Raw genomic sequence first — 21,118 nt, forward strand, 5'->3', positions numbered from 1 at the left:
AACGCGCCAACGCGTTTTGACAAATGCCATGTTATTTTAAGATGTATCCAGTAAAAAATTTTGTTCAATTAAATAAAAGCAATAAAAATAAAAATTAATAAATATTAATTAAATGAGCTTTTATCATTTCGTGCTAGAACAGGTGGATTCCTCGATTTTATCTCATTCTATTTATTACGTTATATTCATGGTTTAACGCTTATATTTAATATAGGAATTTTTTGGAAGCTCGGCTTGGTTTCTCCATGTAGTAATTAAAATATTCATTAACATATTTATTGTACTTTAATATAACATAATACATTTTATAATAAATGAATAATTCAACTTTAATAAATGTATTTATTAAAGCAGAATCATAAGAGTTTAAAAAGGAGAGAGAGAGAAAGATAAATTCATGGTTGTATTAGCGATTATATTTAATTATTTATAATTTGATATGAATACCGGCATTTTATTCGCAACCACTGGCTAGCTACTACGATTTATTGAAGGCGCTTCCGGCTATCGTTGTATACATACATCTATTTTCGCATATAAAGCGATAGTTCGACAGCGTTACTGCGCATCGTAAATAACGCGTGCTCACCATATTGCGCCTCGACGAAAATTGCATGTTTATCTCGTAGCGCGAAAAACCCTGGAATCGCACGCACGCACGCGTATATGCACGCCCGCATGGCACGTGCCTATACCTCACTTTATGTGCCCTAATTGCATTCGCCACGATATATGTGCGCGGCTGGTGCGGCGAATGTGGGGGCTTTAAGTGCATCGTCGCACCGTTGTGTGATGTGTCGCGTTGTTATGCCGCCGCCTGATCGAACCCCGCAATATCGCCGGATGTCCTGTTCGTCGTTATCGATGTTAGGACGATGGCGAACGGATATTTTTACGGCGCGATGTCGTGAACTCGCCGATGATGTTACGAGCCGATCGACCGTGCGAGCTTTCGAGAATGTGTGCTCCGCTTTTCCGCATGTTCTCGTGTTTGCCTGAAATTTGATTCGATCCCGTATGTGCGCGCACATACGAGAGATTTAAAGGTACATACATCGTCCTTGGTATATAACAATAAACACGTGCGTTCGACGTCAATCAAATATGGTTATATAATTTAATAAAACAATGAATCACTATTTATAAATTATTTGGAAAAATATTTCTATAAATAATATTTTTAAATTGTCGTTCTCACATGAATAATATTATTTGTAGTTGAAACCACAAATGCTATCGTAACGTATACGTTTGCAGCGAGATACGAACATTGTAAAATAACAAGTACAATATGACAGGAAAAATTTATGAATTAATTGATGTAAACGAGTCGATTGCTTTCAATAAGTTTTAATCAATATTATATCAAAAATAATATGAAATTAATACAGAGAGGATAATTTCACTGCATAGGTTTTTAAATTATATTTGGCACTTGACATTTAGTGAAATTAAATGTAATGAATGTTAATATTCCGATTAACAATATTTAAATACTGAAATGTCCTGGTCGTCTCTTTTTAAGGGACAGATTCTCTGACTTGTTTCTCTTTTTATCTCGGGGATATACGGTTCGTGGATGTGTAATTCTAATCTCGACTCGGTATCGCCCAAGAGCGAACACGTCTGTGAAATTCGATGCTCGTACCGGTCAATCTAGTTGCTGCTTTAATGCGAGTGCAAAGGTCTCGTTCAGGCACGAATGTGCCAGTTGACTGGCGCAATCAATCCTTATGTAGATCGACACCCTTATCGAATCCGTAACACGGGTACCTTACTTTAAAGGCGCTTTAAAGCCGAAAGAGCGACGCGAGTCCGCGCCGAATGTGTGTGTTAAGAGTTTTGCGATACAAACCGCGACTGCACCGGCGCGGGCGGCGGTTAAAATTTAGATCTTATTCAAGCCGATCGAGTTTTAAGTTTCCGCTCGTTGCAAGAGTTATGAATCGGTTATAAATATATCGCTCCTTCGGGGTTTCAATCTCGCCGATGACGCTTTTCCCAGCTTTTCCAATTATATTTTTACGTCATCCACGTTATCGAAGTCGTTAGAGAAACGGTTACAAATAGAACCGGTCTTAACACAAATCTAGAATGTATATAATTTGTAATTCATGAAATCTTAATAGAGATCCTGTAGTTTTATTTCTCTTCTTTCCTGGAATAAAGAAAAGAATTATACGTGATTGCTCACGAGGCCCATTTTCCATTTATCATTTACGTTATTTTACAATATTATTAATACAATTACGGGCTATTATAAATTTAATTGCAATAGAAACACGGATGTTTGTACATAATTTAATCTAAGTGTAATAAAGCAATTTTTTGCAACAAATAACAGATATTTTGCCACGTTACGATATCTGCTTTACAGCACAAATTCAGTGTAACAGTTTTTCTGAAGAAGGAAAAAAAAAACCTAATAAACTTTTTTCTTTTATACCACAGAAAATTTTCAAATTTTATGATTCCCGTGTCGGGATGATGCCGTTTATGGAGACATCCATCATAATATTTCATAGGCGCGATTCTAAATCGCCGGAAACTGGATGCTCGTCGGTATAAAGCGCGCGACATTGCGAGAGACGCGATGTGGGTCAAATTTACTCCAGGATGGCGTTTACTGGGATACGAGTGACGGCGTCCCTGTGCACATCTCTGGAAGTGGGTCGTCGTTAAATGGGTCAGGGTCTTTCTCATTCTCTCTCTCTCTGCCTCTTTTTCTGTCCCTTCTTCTCCTGCGAGTAATCCCACTTGCAAAGCTCGCCGCTCAGCACGATTAAACGTACGATACCATTTCCGTGTCCTTTACTCTCTTTCTTTTTGCGTACAATTGATTTCACAGGAAAAAACAAATCGCACGGCATTATACATCGACATTATATTTGTTCATATACGAAGAAATTGATTTTTTTTTTAGATAGAATGAGACATCGCGAATTGATTGGATATTCTTGCGATTGTCGAGAATTCTAGTTGCTCCTTACCGGGGTAAATATTTGAATTTGCGTGAACAAAATTGAGTTACGCGCTCAAAATGCACTTAGAAGAGGACTTTAAAAGAGCTTAGAGAAGAGTACCGATAGCTAACTTTGATGTAACTTTTTTTCCGTTGTTTGTACTACAGAAATTTTTAAGTAGAAAAGAGAAAGAGAGAGAGAGAGAGAAAAAAAGAAAAAAAACCAGAAAAGGTAGAAGGAAGAAAGATAAAGAGATCGTTAACCCCGTTAGTTAATCTTGATACTGTGGTGCAATTTGACTTTTAATTTTGCAGTGTTGCCATTATCAAATTATTATACTTTAGCAAACTTTTATATACATCATGTATGATACATTACACATAGTGTTATATTACAATTTTTTAGATAACACAGAACTCAAGTTTCGTAAGAAAAATTTGATCTTGCGCAGATAGGTAATTAGCAAATGTTGATAATGATTGATGTATGAAATTTGATTTATCGGTAAAATATCGAAAACAATTTTGTATGATATTTATGTTTTAAATCCGTTAAATTCGGTAATGTTCGTAACTTTGACACGCGTGAGTAGTTAATTCAATAAAATATAATTGATGGAGCTCATCGAAGTTTTGGAGTAATCTCGAAGCGAACACTTGAAATTTCGTTTAGCAGAAATTGGTACAGTCGTTCGTGTTGCGTATGCATTCGCATGCCAATTTATCTGACCTATTTTCCAGAGCCTTGGCAGGATATGCGTGTCCTTTTTTCACCATTGCCATTGGCAAAGACGGGGAGCGATATATTTCGTAGGTCTTGGCAGATCGACGGACATTATTGTTGCGGGTGTATTATTGATCGAGGAAAGAACCGTTCCTCCCTTGTCGATGATATTTTCTCTGCCATTAACATCTCCCCTCACTGTATCCCGTAATACTCTTCTCCAAAGTCTTAGCTCCTGACTTCTCTCTCCGGAGATATCCCCTTGTCGGAAGTTGGAAGTATCCCGAGGAAATCTCCTGCCGCTTTTCAGGACGATCCCGATTTACGAGCGATTGGCTGACCTCTCGTCCAACCGACGTGGTCCGTGGAAATATTATATTCTCGCATTTGTAGCGCGGTTTACGTAATCCAAGAAGACATTTTCGGAAACGATCTCGTTCGTATGGGGCAGTAATCATACAAGCGTGAAATCCTCGACCGAGATATTAAGATTGACGAAAGTTTTTAAAAGTAAAATACGCACATATCAGTCTTTTGACTCTTTTAAATCCGATGGTTTTTAAAAATTTGTCGTTTTTTAATAATTCTTAAAATTTTTTATTTTTGAATATTAAAATTTTCGGAGTTTTAAATTATCGTAAATCTCTGTATGCTTACGCTTACGTTTATTTTCGATTTGTATATTTTCTTTCAAGAGTTCTAATATATCCAGATAAAGTCTCTAAAGTTTTATTGAGAACAAAAATTCTACGCTTATAATTAAAGCAATTCAGGCAATAAACGAGTAAATTTTAAACCTATTATTACTACTTAACATAAATTATTCAACATAAATTATTCAACGAAACGCTCGTTGAAATAGAAGAATAAAATGTCGATGACTTTCGTGATGTACTACCTATTTCACTTAAGTGCTTGAGAGTAAATAAGTTTCGAGAAATTTTGTCAAATCAAATCGACCCAAGTTTTGACAAGCACATCTTTCACGCGATCTTATCAGGTCGGATTAAGAGATTTGTAAAATGGGTAAAGTGCGTTATTCATTCAGCAGCTATAGATTTTAAGCTAAGGATAAACGGATCTCTCTTGCAGTACATGACGGAGAAGATGGGCGGAGCGGAGGGAACGAAGCTCGACGTCGATTTCGTGGATATGGAGAGGGTGAGTAGTGTATTTTCGTATCCATCTCTCTTTTTCTCCCTCTCCTGTCTCTCTCAAGATGTATGTGTGTTGTGAGATGAGGCGTCACATTTTCGCACGGTTCCTTTGTGAGAACGTCAGGAACGATGAGATGACTAGCATGTTCTATTTACTGACATTATTACTGAATTTAAAAGATTATGCCTGGCTTTTTTCTGGCTTTGCTGAGGATCTTTATCTGTCTTTCAAAACGTTTTCTTGACGTTTTCCTGTTATATGAAGCCAGAAGCCAGAAGTCGCGAGATTGACTGTGTTATAAAACGAAGTTCTGGAAAAACTTCTTACTGCCGCGGCCGGTTCCTTTCTAGAATACTTCGCTTTTTAACTTCGTCATAACATAGATAACGCGATATAATTTATGTCGAGAACCATTTGTAAATTCTGCACCTTTGTAATCGCTTTTAATTTTCTGATTACGATTTTCTGTGTGCGTTCTCATATTATTAAAACTGTTTTTAGAATTCGATAACAGTTTTAATTTTGAGATAACAATGTATAACTCAAATTTTATACAAGAGTTATTTAATGAAATAAAACCTTTTGAATGTAAAGATTTGCCGAAAATGAATTGGATCTTCTCGATTCTTAAATGTGAAGAATGCTCTAAATTATACATATAAGTAAATAAATTTAATGTAATTAGAGAATAAAGAATTGTATAATAAATAAAAGAATAATTTAAAAAAAAGTGGATAATGTTTTTGGAATTTATGCCCCGAATTTATGCATTATTTATAGATTTTGCGGAAGTATTATTCCGAGAAGAGCAATAGTCTCTCAAATGAGCTGTCTTATATTACTATACTCTTGAATCGATAATCCATTTCGTGCGTATCGCGAATATAATTTCAAAGCTTCATAAAGAATTCCTTGACGTTCTCGACGAAGTGAATTGACAAGAGACGAAGGCTTCATATAAACACGTCATGTATATAGAAAACAGACGTCACGTACGAGCTCGTGGAGGAGCTGCAGATGAAGACGAAGGAGTTCCTTCAACCAAACCCAACGGCGAGGGCGAAGATGGCTGCAGTCAAGGGTATCAGCAAACTCAGCGGTCAGGCGAAGGCGTCCACTTATCCTCAGCCGGAAGGTGTACTTGGCGATTGCATGCTCACTTATGGCAAAAAAATGGGCGAGGACAGCATTTTCGGTACATGCAGTTTAAACTCGACGATTGCGCGATTTTTCACGGTTTTTCGTGGAGAAATTCAATCCGCACTTTCTTGTCTAAAATGTTCTCGTTCGCGAGGAATCGCGCCTCTTAAAATTATTTTCAATAAGACGACTATATTGTTATTATTTTTGCAAAACAGATTTTTATTCGTTTATATCGTTTAAAGATTTTTATTTTCTTCTTTCCTTTTCTACAAAAATATATCATTCTTTTTTGTACGCGACAATTTTTGGCAGGAGATAAGAATCATCTGACAATAATTTCAGATAATGAAAAAAAAAGTCTTTACACGAGTTAAATGTTTTCACAGCGGGGTTTAGTGACATTTTAATATTAAAGAAAGGAAGACGTATCGAGGATCGATAGGTCGTATTGTCTAAGCGTCTCACCTTACCGTCCGCTCCACTTTTATCAATCCTTACAGCCCAGGCTCTCATTGAAATGGGCGAAGCCATGAAGCAGATGGCGGACGTCAAGTATTCGTTGGACGATAACATCAAGCAGAACTTCCTCGAGCCGCTGCACCATCTGCAGACCAAGGATCTCAAAGAAGTGATGGTACGGTTATTGGAAAAGTTGTGTATAGTCGCGCTCGGCTAGGCGCCGCTTCTCTTCACGCTCCTCTCGCACGCGTACGATCATCTTCGATTTCGTTGTTGATTTCAGCACCATCGGAAGAAACTGCAAGGCCGTAGGCTGGACTTCGATTGCAAGCGAAGACGCCAGGCGAAAGGTACGTTGAGGTTTTCCCCCTTGCGTGTTACCCTCGCTTCTCGTCCTCTCTCTCGCGTTTCCGCGCTCCTATTGATTTATTCAGGCGCGCGCGAGCAGGCCGCGGCCGTCGTCGCGCGTGTCCTTGCCACGAACACGTCGTCGTCGCCGCTCGCGATGCCCGCGGAGCGACTACGTGTGATGAGTTGAAATAAAAACCGTGACGGAATTGTAACACGGTATATACTCCGTGTTGTAATGACGCCGGGCGAACGCGCCCTTCGACGCGTGATGGGAGAGGAGCTGTGGCCGCACGCGCTCGTGATTTTCGAGATGACGGTGTCGTAAAAGAAAACGCGAAAGACAGTATTGCCGGGACTGCTATAACGGCGAAAGGTCACAAACTGCGAAATCGTCGTTGTCGAAGAGATAAAAGTCTCGTGACCGAAGCGGAGATTATTTTCCTCCGACGGACAAAAACTCGCAGTTAAGTACGAGCAATTGTCGAAAGAGAGACGTGACGAATAAAGAGAATGATCGCGTTACTCTTTGTGAAAAAAAAAAGAAGCTGAGATGTCGTTTTTGAACGACGCTTTTTTTTATTCATTCATTTTATTATACATTTTTGTAAAGGTACTTAAAAAAAGAAGACCTGCATAAAAATCAAAGTTTCGAACTCTTTTTTTCTCATCTTTGTGAGTTATATCTTTTACTACGACATAATTTTAATTGCTCGATACTTTTTTCTTTTTGTTATACAAATTTCAGCATTATTTAATATGATGCTGACGAACGATCCGTTTTGACGATTATATCGATCGTTATTCTTGCACTTTCGAGATTTTCAGGCAATTTCCATTTCGATTCTTCACTTACACTTTTCCAGCGTAACGTCGGTGGGTTTTTAGGCTCTTTATGAAGACAGCTTCGTCTCCCATTGTCGGCATGCGTGTGGGAAAATAGAATTATGTTTCGTACATGATTCGCCTCTGTAGATTAGGATTGTCACGATAAAATCGTTGCATGAGTAGATGCCGGTGGTGCAACTCTTTTTTTTTTGCGATAGAAAGGCGATCCCTTGCTCGCATGCTGCGTTGCATGAGCACGATCAAATAGAATTACAAATCAGCGTTATAATATGGACTTGAAAGTAGAACGCGAAAAGAATACTTTTCTTTTATGTCCGTTTTATACAGAGAAAATTATTTTTGACACGATTAGCTCGCTTACTGCAGCGCTAAAAATACAGAAAAAAATGTGTGCAGTGGGTTAACAGATTATTTATCCGTATACTTGCAGTTTATATAAATATTAAACGTATTAATATCTTTAAATCATGTAACTCAATAAATTTTTTTTTTTTTTACAAATGATACGATATTGATATATTACTTTATATTACATATATAATATTTTATAAGAATAACATATTGGGTGTAATAATTGTTAGATCCAAGTCTGTTAAAATTAAACGAATTTCGACATAACAGCTAAAGTACTCGGTATTTTTAATTTGTTCAGAATAATAGATAATTGGATTTAATTAACACTTTTATAAGTAAATACTGCCGATGTGTGTATGGCGCAAAATAAATTAGTATTGACACTCTCGATCGTTGAGCGCGGGATGATTATTTTATCAGAGTGCTCAATGACACTTAATTAAACACGGTTTTTTTTATAGCGTTAAATACACCTAATAACAATTCTTATATTTCGCTTTTATGCTATTTGAACTATTAATTTGAATTTATTGATACGTTTTCCGCGGTCGCGATTCTTTTGTGTTATTTGCTCCGAATGAATTTGCGCTTTCTGCTGATGATCGATGTGATATCTGTTTTTGGCAATCGCTTAATTATTAGCGACCGGAAAGAGATCCGTCAGTCCGCATGTTGGAAGTCCAGCGCGATCGGGCACTTCGTCGCCATATGCGGGTATGACTTCCATTACGTGCCATTTTGAGCTTACATCCCGTATTTTTGGAAATTTATTACATATTATCGATCAGTATGCTTCTATACCGTAAATTTCCTGTAAAATTTTCAAATAAAAAAAATTTAGAAGATAAACCTGCATAAAATAAAAATGTAGGATATTTTTTGGATTTTTCAAAAAGATGTTTTCGAAAGATATTTTTAAATATTCCTAAAATACGCTTCTTAATTATATATTTCTAAATTAAATAAAAAATTTAAACTGTTGTGCCGCACAGTCTTTATGCATTGTTGCTAGTTTTAGAAATGATAATTTTATCAAAGCGCTCAACGGCACTTAATTAAACACGGTTTTTTATAGCATTAAATTACATTTGCGCGCTCGTAGAGCTAATTACGCTTCTTTATTGTACCCCGCTATACTGTATAAGTGTTTAGATTTAGAATATGAAGCAATCCCAGTAGTGCAACCTTTTTAATGCCGTTGGCGGGGCGACCGTTTGCGAACAGGTTCTCACGTTTCAGACGACGAGATTCGTCAGGCCGAGGAGAAGTTCGCGGAGAGCCTCCATCTGGCGCAGATGGGCATGTTCAATCTGCTGGAGAACGACGTGAGTCGTTGTTGCTAATCCGAGATGTTGCGCGTTGCGCCACAGATCGTGATTCTTACGTCGTTCTTTTGCAGGTCGAACAAGTGGCACAATTGGCAACTTTCAGCGAAGCTCTTCTCGAATATCATCAACAGTGCACCGAGGTCCTGAAAGGGTTGACGGAAATACTCTTCGAAAAGTATGTCTGATCATATGGCGCAATTAAAAATCGTTATAAAAATCGAATGTGTCAAATACGAAACTGATTTCCATAATTTTCTCGAATGCGCGAATTAAAAATGAGTATTTAAATTTAAAAAGTTACATGCATACTCAATTATTTCGTTTTACTTTACGAATATTTTTTCGTAATATAAAGCGTAATATAAAGTATTAATATAAAGTATTAATAAAAAATATTAATCAAAAATATTAATATAAAATATTAAACAACAATGGAAATATTAATCGATTCTACTGGCCATTATAATCGCCAAGATAATACGACCACGATTTGGTTCGATTATCGTCGGCGCGCAGTTACTATGGTTGGAATAATATTGTTTAGTTTAATACAGGTTATTGCGATAAATATTACCACATGCCTCAATTTTCGAATTGGTACGACACCCATCACGAAATGAGGGAGGTTTCAGGTTCGAACCCTGATTGAGGTAATATTTTTCGCAATAAATTTAATTATTTAAATGAGATACTTATATAGAAGTATCAAAGATTATATGACGATAATCGAACCAAATCGTGGTCATATTGTTTTGGCGATTATAATGGCCAGTAGAGTCGATTAATAAGTATTTCCATTGTTGTTCATTATTTGACTGGCGAAGTAAAAGTGATTTATTCTGATAAAATATTAATATAAAGCGCGTTATATTAAATATATTTCTTTTCACAGCTAAATAAATAAGCATATCTCTTGCGTAAAAGAAGATCGAGTTGTCCGTTTTTGTGTCTATGCATGTGAATGGTGGCAATCATTTCTTGGCAATAATATTGCTCACGGATAAATGTCTTAACTCTTCAGGAAAGAAGAGGCCGCAAATCGACCAAAGTTGGAATTCGTGCCGAAGACACTGGCGGATCTGCATGTGGACAGTGGATTGACGCTGGACCATATGAACGGTGGGAACTTCTCTCTTCACGGTAAAATGCATTTCACAAATACTCCACTACACCACGCGACGACACTCGGGTGGTCTGGCTGTTAACTGTTTCTCATTCCTTATTCTCTTTCTGTCATGCCCGAGGGGGAGAGGGAGGGTGGCGTTTACGTACTATACCCTACGTACTACATTGACCAATATATTGCATTCTCCTGTCTCTTTTACCCTGTATGGAAAACGTCTAACGCCTCTCGCAAAATATTCGGCGAGATGTGTGTCTAATATTCTCTGTTTCATTTTATTTTCCGCACGTACAAACTCTACTGCGAACTTAAGTCAAAACTGAACCGGATACGAGTCGTTTAATTTAAACACGGATTCAAGTATTGCAATATAAATCAAGTTTCCTTGAAAAGTTAATTGGAACGTTCGATGTTCGATTAAGATGTCGCAAGAGATAAATCGCGGATCCGCTAAACAGACGGATTCATTGTACTATCAATTACGGGTATCGGATGTTAATCCCTCAAGGATCGACCTCTGCGATTGCGCGCGAAATACACATATACGTACACACGCACACTCTAGCCACATTGTCATACCGTCACCCTATTCTTCCTCCGATTGTGCTGTGTGTATAATGTGGCATACCTGTCTGTCCTTTTGACACACTGTAGGGTCAAGTCGGGCCGGCTCTCCGCTCGCGGACGGGAAGCGCTCGCAGCTCGAGCTATTTCCGGCCGGAAACCCGCCACAATCTACTAATGGTAAACTTTGCATGGGGGTTTCCTCGTCTCTCTGTCCGCCGAACAAACAAATTCCTTTTCGAGACCGCGCAAGAGGGCGGTTGCACCAATTGTTGCGCTGTTAAGGGCGCTTAACGTCCACCGTAATTGCCTAAAGTTTCTCGCTCTGTCTAGTAATGATCCAGAAACAGGATGTCGAGTCCAAAATCAGGATTGATAATCGAGGCTGTTGGTGCGACCGATCCGACTGCGCAATTTTCTTCTTTCTCTTTTTCTTTCGATGAGATTTTCCACCGCTTTCTATAACGACGCTGATGACTGATCACTATGCACGTTTATTAGATAGTGTCGTGCCACCCTGTAGAAGAGGGTTGCGCTGAATAGTTTTTAGATCGAATGAATCGAATGAAATCCAAGTTGAGCAAGAAGGAACATAGTGATTCGTACAAATTTTACTAAATTACAAGTATTATAATTAGATTTATATTTAAGTATTTATTTCAATTTTGTAAAATATTTCTGATAACATATGGGAACATAATCTTTCCTGTATTTTAACTTGACTATTTTTTTTAGTTTTAGAAGTGATAATTTTTTTGAAAAATTTCATATTTTTCTTTAAGATATTTCAGACAAATAATGTAGAAATTGAAAGAATTGTCTCCTTCTGCCGCAAAGATTTCAATTAGCTCACGCAGCTTCTATTGATGATTAAGCATTGATTTCACTCGAGGGCTTTAATTGTATCCTCGAACGTTTTGGGCCACGTTTTATTTTCGCATTTAGAAAGAAATCGACATTACACACTGCTGCTTTGTGCAACACGGTTTTTCCGCGTGAGATGGTTTCATAACCACCAAGGCAGATTGTTGAGTGTGTAGTTTGAACGTATGATGCGATACGCACACTGCGACGTGTTTTTTTTTTTACGTTAGATTAGCGCGGCTTTTAGCAGTTTAGCACACTCGTGCTGACTATTTTCAGCTTCACCCTTGCCCTCGCCGAGCAAATCGCCAGCGAGAACGCCGTTGACACAGAGATCGCCGTGCTGCACAGCCCTGTACGACTTCGAGCCTGAGAATCCCGGTGAACTTGGATTTAAGGTAAGCTCATGCGATATTATTCGCCGAAAGCCTGAGCCGTTGTTCAAAAAAGTCTAAAAAACATTTAAAAAATGTTTAATATTCTTCAGACAATTGCATAAAGATATTCTATCTTTTCAAACAATTTAAAAAAATCTATTTCACGATTTTATAATACTTAAATCTTGTTTATTACGAATTTGATTCGTTTTTGTTCCAATCCCTTCGATCAACCGGAACCTTTATTACTCGGATTCTTGATCTCTTTAGAAGCGAACGATTGACGAGGTTTGTATCTTAACATCATCTGCTTTGCAGGAGAACGACACGATCACCTTGACCCAGAAGATCGACGACAATTGGTTCGAGGGCAGCCTGGACGGCCGCACCGGTTACTTCCCCGTGACCTACGTGCAGGTCGTAGTGCCATTACCCTAAGAGGACGCCGCGCATTTTGAAGCCAAAGACCCTGCGTATTCGTTCACTAGCGTCTACCATTACAGGATTATTCTGCTCTCCAGCTAGCCTAAAAAACCTAGACGATTTTTCGACGACATATCTTACCTATCTATTGTCACTTACGTTGCGATTTCAAGCTTACGTCCAAGACACAATCCCGAGTTTCTCTAGACCTTTCTCCCCGCCAGCTATACGGAGACCTCCTTCCCCATAGACCACCCTCCCCCCGAGAATAGACCTGTTACGCATATTAATGTATATATATATAATGTTATAGTGTATTTTATTGACGTAAGGACCGCGCGCGCAGAAATACACATGCACACGAATGCATAGATACATATAGACGTATTATACGTATACAGACACGCAGAAACCTGTATTAATACATACATATATATATATTATATATATACACATACGCATATACAAACACTCAGACACATCAAAGTACCTACGATAGCAGTTCACTGTCAAGGGCGGCTCTCTCCTCATCTACTTTTCTACATTATCTTCCGTCTCGTTGAGATGCTTTCGAGATATTTTCAAATACAGTTCGAGTGCACAAAAGAAGAAAATCGAGCCTAGCGTGAAACGATTTATGGCGGAGCGCGCGAATTTTCCGATAGTTCCCTTTTTGGCATTTAATTAGTTTCACCGCCGAAAGTATTGTATCGTTTCGGTAACGAGCCGATAACTCGGCGCTCTGTTTGTTCTGTTGCAAACTACACTTTCGTCCGGATATTATGTATCGCTTGTGGATTTCGGACAGGGTGAGATTACTCCAGCCGTTATTAAATTCCTCGTTAAGATAAGTGGAGGCTTCTAGCTTTAGCATTACTTCATTGTGTCGAAATTGGCGTCAATTCTGATTATATCTTCGCTTAATACTTATATTATTAATATTAATATTAATAATATAATTATTAATATCAAAGAGAGAATAATTCGAATTGCTAATCAGTACTAGATAATTCAATAAAGTAATGTCATAATAATCTAGAAAAGAAGTCATTAAGCTTCCAGTATAAAAGACACTATTAAGTGATCTTGAGATTCTTCTTTAACTGTTGCATTTTTAATTGTTACATACATAATTGTTACGTGAGAGTGAATTTTAATGCGGCTGGAGCAGTCTTATTCCGCTCTACTTACTCGCCCTCCATTCGCAAAGAATTCTTGGCCACTAAGTCGCGTATAAGTTTCTTCATAACTCTCATTTATCATCTTAATTAATTTAAGTGGCTTTCCTCGCGAGAGTTCGATCATTCAACCGAGGCACATGTTTTGCGTCGGTCCGCGCGACGCAGCAAACTCGTTATTCGTGTAATGTACTCGTATATATAATAATAATGTTACCGCAATTCGTATTTCCATTCCTCAGTCGAAACGACCGTTCTTTCGGCTGCTTACCGTTCGTTCTTCGTTTTCACAGTTTTTCCTTTTTTTATTAATTGCTAGGTGATACTAGCTAGAAGTTTAGGATTTACTTTAAGCGAACCTCGAAATGGCGGCAAATCTCTTCCACGAAATCATTATCTGTGATTGTTATAGATGTTACAGTTGCTGGCATTGATTGTTTTTGACAGTGACGATCCAATTCGGTTGTCAGAAAACTTCCGGGTCGATGTTGATGATAAAACAAAACTTGGAGAAAATGGAAAATCAATTTATTGGAAACGTTCAATCAACTGTCTTTTGTATTCGCGTGACTATACTACTATTTCACATTTATTTTTAATTGCAGAAAAATACTCGATGATTATTGAAATATTTAGCTGTGACAGTTTCGGAACAAAGATAATGAAAGATTTTTTCTGTAGCAGAAATATTAATACTCTTTTAAAACTATGTGAAATTGTGAAAAATAATACATTTTTTAATTTTTTATATTAATATTTACAATCTTTTAAATTTCGTTTTTTTATTAAATTTTCAACACGCCCGAAACTTTTTCGACATTCTTTACGATATTTTTTACATAATTTGCATCGCCTTAAAAAACATTTTAATTAATTATTTAGAATGTAAATATCGTTTTTCGTATGTTTGAAAAATGGCCAGACGCAATAGTTTTAATTAATTATTAACTTTCGAACACAGCGCAAGAGTAAAACAAGAATGAGGAGTAAGAAACTTCCCGTTTAACCCAGAACGTTTATACATCAAGTATGTTTTACATGAGCGCCCGGCAACAATTATACTTTCGCAGCGTCCTGACGTCAGATTTCCTTTCCCCCCCTTTTTCTGACTTTGTATGAGAGTTCAACCGCCAGAACAATGAAAGTAATTAAGGAACTTGGTTATTTGTTGCCACGTGGATTTTAGGTAAATCTTCGAGCGAGATATCAGCTAAGCATAATGTAATGACACTAGAGTATATTACTTACACGTATACATATTGTCGATAGAGGCGACGGCGAAATCCGACCGCGTTATCTGTTCATTATCATTGTTCATATATTTTATTGTCATTATTATATCATTGTAATCGCCGCACTGGCAAAACGTTCTTGATTATACATATACATTGAATTCAGAACGAGATTCTATTAAATCGAAGGATTTCAGACTCGGGACATTTTCCGAATTGAGTGTGCCGTTAATAGGATATAAGACACAGATACGCAGGGGACGTAGGATAATCTGATTTCGTAGCGTTTCAGCTTTTTCAAATAATTTGTGCCGTTCATTAAATTACTTTTCGAACGGTAACGTAAGATTCTCCAAATAGATTGTAGAGCTAAAGAATTTTTAAGAAAATGATAGAATTTTCGCGTACGTAGTGTAGCGCGATATGAAGAAAGTCGGATGGCTTAAATTAGTGATAATCTCTTACATTCCGTTGGAATTAGAACACCTATAATGCGAGTATTAAAGTGACGTAGTTGTAGTAGAGATGCAGTCAAATCGGAGAATGTTCTTTGTCCCGCAGAGCGATACGCCGATAACGAAGGGCACGTTCGTTCACGTTTAACATAATTAAAGTTTATGATCGCTATATCGATTAACGTACTACCGATGTTATCACTTGCTGCTATCACCGTCGCCAGTTAAGTCCTTACTTGAGACGGACGTCAACTAATAAACGGAGGACAAGTCGTGGAACGTGGAAAAAAAGAGGTCCGCATGCAAGTTTCACCTCTACACTATTATCGCTGTGAGATAAAACGAAATCCCTTTCGGAACTCGAGGTGTTATCGATGTTGTGCAATATTAAGAGTTTAACATCATCGGTGTTTAGCCGGTGGGGGCCATCGCTGGATCAGTGTTTCTCAAAACATCGCGAAGATTTACGGGGGCACAGAGGGAGGGGCGAAAAAGTAAAGGGCGATTGTATCGAATATGACTGATAACCACATCTGTTAATTAATGGGCATGAAGGGTGTAATCTGCTAGAAGTTTGTATTAATTTTTCTCTTGTGTAAAGGCGATTCGAACTATGTCGAAACCTACGAATCACTTTCGTTCCAACGATCTTGTCCGATGCGAAGCGATAAATCCGCATCGAACGGACGTGAACATCGGAAATGACGATTTTTACTCTCGGTTATTCGCATGGTGTAGTTTGTGCGTCACCGTATGATGGAATTACTTTCTGGAAGCTCCTTAAATTTGCGCGAAATAGAATATGAATTGGATATGAATAAACATGCACGATACGGTTCGAAATTATCGCCCAGCATTCGTCGATGGGCAGAAATTAATTACCGAGCTGCAATATTAATAATACAATAACACAAAATAGATAACGATAGTTGAAATTAATAAGATTTAATTTATCTTGCAAATAAATAATATTAACGTGTTTAATTTTTAATCAACCTTGCATTATATATAATAACAGAAATCTAAATTAGAGAAGGTAAAAAATTGGTCATTAAATTTCTGATGCGAATAACCGGAGATTAGTAGAAACAACTTCGACCCCTCACAGCTCGATCACAGTGGGATCATGATTTTTGTTTATATAATGAGAGACTGGTGAAGCTTTGTCAATTAGAACGATAGCAATAAAACGCTGATTATCTCGCGTAGAGAATTAAGGGCGGATGATGATTGTTCAGGGTCCGGAGCTAATAATTTCAAGGTCCCCAGTGAACAATGGAAATTAGACAAAAATTTAATTTTTTTATTCTACGGCATTTTACGCAATTAATAAGATATTTCCAGTATTGAGATATATGGATACTAGACAACATGTTAGTAGTTTTCGAAAACCTAGCAAAACCTAATTATTTTCACGAATTAATATTTAATACAATTTTAATAAATTTTAGTAAATGAGGTATATTTTAAATAAAATAATTAGAGATGTATAGCTTAAAATCTTAATTTAAAGTCAATCTTTTAAAACAGCATCCTAATTAGACAATTGCACATTTAAAACAGAAGGAAGTGGCGGTATCTTTGTGATACTATGTGCAGTCACGAACATTTCAGGAATGGACTTATGGGGATCGCTTGATTAGTTGCAGGACCCGAGCTTAAATATTCTCAATTACTCTTACAAAACCGCTCCTGATCGATAATTCTCGCTGATCGGCAATGGGAAGAAATAAATTTGAGAAACACTGTACTGGGGGAAGAAGAGAGAGAAATATACAATATATATGCTATTACTACTTGTGCGGGAAGAAATTTATATTACTGCGTGATATACTATGTTAATTTATATATATCGCGTCGGTCCGTGCTTTGCGTTCGATTGTTCGTGGACCGGTTCGCGCAATCTGGCATGGCGGATGAAGAGGAAGAAGGAGAAACACGAAAAAAGAGGCGGCGAGATTGGCGCGATCGCGAGAGAGAATGAACTTAACGATAAATACTAAAATCGGTATCTTATTCTATAAATGTTGGCTATTGTTAAATGTTGAATATTGTTCAGCGACGAGTTCGCGCGTCTTCGCACGAGAAACACGCGTTTTTATTTCACTTAATATAATTTTTATATTATATTTGTATAGCTCTCCGCGATCTAAGATAATTTCGAAAGGAGATTTAAATCGCTTATTAAACTGCTCGGACTTTTGTGTATAGTCAATTTTTATTGTATATTGTTTTTAAATATTTCGTAGATATTTATTTATATTTTATAAAGTGTACTGAAAAAATTGTTGCATTAATATAATAATTCTGTTAAAATTCACTCACTATCTTGGAAATAATATGGATAATGCTTTACTTAACTTCGTCTGAATCTATACGAGTCACTGCATTTTATTTGTTGTATTCGAATATGTATTTAAAAGAGAGGTGAAAACAAATGTGGACAATTATATATTGAAATATTTTAAAGATTTTAATATAAACGCGTGCTTCTCGGGCGAGCATGACGAGCTCTCCGCGTTCTAATTGTAATCTAATCTATTTGGGGATCGAGCGGACGCGCCGGATCTATCGATCCCCGCAAAAAAAAAATCACTGAGCATCCTTGGTCACGGAGATAGGAGCTTCTGGTGTTTTCCCACTTTCCCTACCTTCTTCTTGCTCTCTCTCTCTCTCTCTCTCTCTCTCTCTCTCTCTCTCTCTCTCTCTTTTCTATTTTTCCTTCCTCGCATTCTCCTCTGTACGTAAATGTCTCTCCGACTTCCTGCACACGTATGCGTGTGGGATCGGCACGAATCTCGCGTTTCTCGAAGTGTCCCGGGCCCACTTATATTTTGTAAGCGCCAGAAAATCCGGGATCTGCGGGAGACACGAGATGCGTTATTAGAAAAAGAAAAATCGGTGCCCTCTCGACAATATCCTGCCCTCCCCGGACGCACCCCCCGCCCCGAGCCGTTTCCCGTTGATCCCCGTTTTGACGAAGTGCGAAGGGGGCGACCAGTGGATGCAACACAGTGATACTTTCAGACAATACATTACGATTAATTACACTTGTATTGGTAATAAATTAATCTACTACGATTATATTGAACTCGATTGAAGAAAAATATACGATATATATATATTCGATTTCGGTCAATGCTAAATGATTATTATAATACTAATTGAGAAATAAAGTGTGCTCTATGTCACGACGTCGATTTTATTCCGCACTTCGAATATTTTCTGTTTCCGTACTTATCTTTATATACAATTAAACGTTAATTGTGTGTTGATACACCGTTAAATTATTCTTCTATTCTTTTTGTTTCTTTTGTACTGATTATTATTGATTCGATTATTTGAAATGTCTGCTTCAAGTAATGCAAAGATTTTAATAATGATTATCTATAATTTTAGTTGATGTGATTCTAAAATTTGATACCGAAATTTGAGAGATTTAATTATCGTGTCGCTTTATTCCCTAATTATATTCACAATACAATATTTTATTATTATCGTGACGTAGAACTGCATATTTTTTAATCGTACTCGGTTATCTAATTAATCTTACGCCCATTATACATCTTAACAAATTTCTTTCTTTTTTTTAAAAAATGTATTTCAGTTGTTATACAGAAATGTAATCGCGAGAGCAAAAAAGAAATTGGAATAAGAGAGAAAAAAAAGATTGGGTGGCCGACGAGGCGCGCAACGCTTCAGATCATTTGCAGAGTTAACCAACCCTGTGACATGATTTACCGGGGGGGGGGGGGGGGGGGGGGGAAGGAAGGTAACGTACAGCGGGGGTACGGGCATACCGCATCCATAATGCATGTGTGTCTTCCCTTCTGTGGACATAATTGTATGCGATATTACCCGGGGGAGCGCGACTTCTCTTCTCGGCGCGGCCGCGGTAACAAGGCATACTATCATCATTCTGTTCGGGGGGGGTAGAACCGACCCTATCGTAAAAGGCCATCCCCTCGCGGTTCGGCGGCCACGTGGTATCGCGGGGATCCACGAGAGCGAGCCCGGGTCGCCGCGGCTGGATCTTCCTCTTCTCCCATCGGGAAGGTGGTCGTCGGCGAACGCGCGAAATATCGCCTTTTGATGCCCAATTACAGAGGCGCCCGCTTCTTTTATACGTTCCTCCTTCACAGCCGTGGCCGGACGCTTACCACAGAGAGCTTAAATCGACTTCCCTCGGGACGGCCAGCGCGATTTTATACAGACGTGCATCACGTGCGCATGGCTGTATTATAAAAACGATCGTGCTGGAAAATGTGATGGACTTTCAGCTGAAAAAGAGGGACGTTAAAGCGACGATTAATATAATTTTTTTTCTCGCAATAAAAAAACTTGAATAGAGAAACTCACAATTCTCTGTAAACCGAAAATCTTGCGGTATCTGATTTAATATTTGGTAGAGAGAGAGGTTTATAAAGTCTCGCCAAGCGAGAACTACATGTTATATCTTTTAGTTACGAAAGGAGCCGTTTAATCCGGAATTACGATTTCTAATCGAGCCGCTTTTCTCTTCCTAAGCGAGGGTGGTGCGCCGGGCGAATAATTTTTGGCCGAGCGAAACGAGAGGAGGTCGAATTACTTTCCACGGGGTCACGCAACGCGAGCCGCTTTCTTGAAATAGGCGGGTGGGGCTGTTTTTATTAACGTACACGAGAGGAGGGGGACACGTAAGCGGCTTACGTCCTGCAATTAAAATATTTCTTTAAATACCCGCCGCCCCGACGTCCCCATTGTGGACGATTGAAGGCGCGTATTTAAATCGCGGCTCGTTATACGCGACCTTTTGCGCGAGAGACCGGAGGCGCATCACGTAAGTGGCGCGAAACGAATCGATTCGCGATACCTCTCGTCGATTTCTTTCTCTCGAATCCTAATTTACGTTCTTCTTCCCCGGGGATATCTTTCCTTCCGACAAAAACGCAGCGCAAGATTTCCATTTTTCAGTGTAATTTACGGCAAAGTACGTTTAAACAAATTGGAAAGTAATTTATAAGCTGTACAACAAAATTACGAGAGACGTTACGTAGTTTTTTAACGTTTTATCATAGCGACTGTCTCTCTCGATGTATCTTTTACTTCAACCTCTGAACGCCAACTAGTTTGACTCACCACAATCTTTTTTTTTTCCTCGGCTGTATATCTCCCTTCTTTCCGGACAATTTTACGCAGCCACGAGAGCGTTTACGTGCGCGATTGTGAAGAGAGGATCTTCGTGTGTCTCTCGCTTCCTTACAAATTCTCCCAGTTATGGGGTTGGCTGGCTTCGCGAAACGGAGCCGATTTCGGCGCACGAGGCGCGCGCGGACGGATATATCCCCCGGTATCGTCGAGACGTGACGTACTTACGGAGAAAAAAATCGGCGCAACGAGAAGAATCTTCCGCTCGTACTTGCAGATTCCTCCTGGGAGACGACTCGCGAGGCTACATTCGCGAAGCCAATTTGCCGGAACATTAGACGCAGACGATGTCTTTCCGGACGTTCATTATTGACACTCTACGTTGCCATGATCCACTATTCAGTACTGATATTATATAGAATCTGCATTGAAGCTTTAAATGTAATTTTT

General features: G+C 38.3%; 1 protein-coding gene across 11 annotated transcripts in view; it reads left to right on the forward strand.

The window, feature by feature from the left end:
* LOC112452031 (endophilin-A) overlaps positions 1-18,732 on the forward strand; it is a 35,106-nt gene extending 16,374 nt beyond the window's left edge. For 3 of the 11 annotated variants that reach the window (XM_025012023.1, XM_025012024.1, XM_025012025.1), the window contains exons 3-13: positions 4,779-4,847; positions 5,823-6,039; positions 6,488-6,621; positions 6,730-6,796; positions 8,640-8,711; positions 9,222-9,322; positions 9,397-9,500; positions 10,347-10,465; positions 11,103-11,192; positions 12,156-12,274; positions 12,572-18,732. In XM_025012023.1, coding sequence (XP_024867791.1) covers positions 4,779-4,847; positions 5,823-6,039; positions 6,488-6,621; positions 6,730-6,796; positions 8,640-8,711; positions 9,222-9,322; positions 9,397-9,500; positions 10,347-10,465; positions 11,103-11,192; positions 12,156-12,274; positions 12,572-12,691 — 1,212 coding nt within the window. In that variant the 3' untranslated portion in view covers positions 12,692-18,732. The remainder of the gene's footprint in view (positions 1-4,778; positions 4,848-5,822; positions 6,040-6,487; positions 6,622-6,729; positions 6,797-8,639; positions 8,712-9,221; positions 9,323-9,396; positions 9,501-10,346; positions 10,466-11,102; positions 11,193-12,155; positions 12,275-12,571) is intronic. The other 8 variants (XM_025012027.1, XM_025012026.1, XM_025012030.1 and 5 more) reach the window with 8 other exon arrangements.
* Positions 18,733-21,118: the final 2,386 nt, after the last annotated feature.

Source organism: Temnothorax curvispinosus, unplaced genomic scaffold (assembly GCF_003070985.1).
Source record: "Temnothorax curvispinosus isolate PA1 unplaced genomic scaffold, ASM307098v1 QBEX01002880.1, whole genome shotgun sequence".
Classification (NCBI taxonomy): domain Eukaryota; kingdom Metazoa; phylum Arthropoda; class Insecta; order Hymenoptera; family Formicidae; genus Temnothorax; species Temnothorax curvispinosus.